This window comes from Eimeria mitis, genomic scaffold (assembly GCF_000499745.2).
Source record: "Eimeria mitis Houghton genomic scaffold, Emh_scaff2246, whole genome shotgun sequence".
In the NCBI taxonomy this organism is placed as follows: domain Eukaryota; phylum Apicomplexa; class Conoidasida; order Eucoccidiorida; family Eimeriidae; genus Eimeria; species Eimeria mitis.
This window is the reverse complement of record NW_013570574.1, coordinates 4,419-5,085: the sequence shown is the minus strand read 5'-3', so window position 1 is coordinate 5,085 and position 667 is coordinate 4,419. Positions and strand designations below refer to the sequence as shown.

At 61.8% G+C, this 667-nt stretch overlaps 1 protein-coding gene across 1 annotated transcript in view; it reads left to right on the top strand.

Annotated features, from left to right (window-relative positions):
• Window positions 1–667, top strand: part of EMH_0050940 (uncharacterized protein) — a gene marked incomplete at both ends in the record, with an annotated part of 2,053 nt that overhangs the window by 298 nt on the left and 1,088 nt on the right. The window contains one exon of the mRNA XM_013496703.1: window positions 3–582. Coding sequence (XP_013352157.1) covers window positions 3–582 — 580 coding nt within the window. The remainder of the gene's footprint in view (window positions 1–2; window positions 583–667) is intronic.

Below are 667 nucleotides of genomic sequence, written 5' to 3'. Positions count from 1 at the left end.
CAGCAGCAGCAGCAGCAGCAGCAGCAGGAGACAGTTCAAGAGACAGCTGCTCTCCACCCCACAGCTACCCCTCCCCCACACAGACAGAGGAGCTGCCTATACACCCCAGACCCCACAGGCGTGCCCTGGGTGTCTCCGATTATCACCAGCAGCAGATGAGCTACGGAGACACCGCAGCAGCAGCAGCAGCAACACCAACAGCAGCAGCAGCAGCAGGGGCAGGGAAACGAAGGAGACAGAGACGCCGCAGCAGCAGCGGCTCGGAGAGACGCAGCTACTCCTCTGGCCCGCGGAGACAAGGAGACCGTCAGCAGCAGCAGCAGCAGCAGCAACAACAGCAACAGCACCAGCAGCACCAGCAGCAGCAGCACGAACAGCAGCAGCAGCAGCAGCAGCAGCATGAGGAGGAGACAGCTGGCTACCGTTCCCGCCAGCGTTTCAGTGGTTTACGAGCAGCACGAATGATGCATGCACAGCAGCAGCAGCAGCAGCAGCAGCAGCAGCAGCGATACGTTGACGGCAGCAGCATAAGAGAGAGACGAAGGGACAGTAGATGCCGCAGAGAGTCAGAGGAGGAGACAGGTGTGGGGTGTTGGAGACGAGGGGACGAGAGACAGCTCCAGCTGTCCCCTGCTGCTGCAGCAGCAGCAGCAGGAGCAGGAGCAGC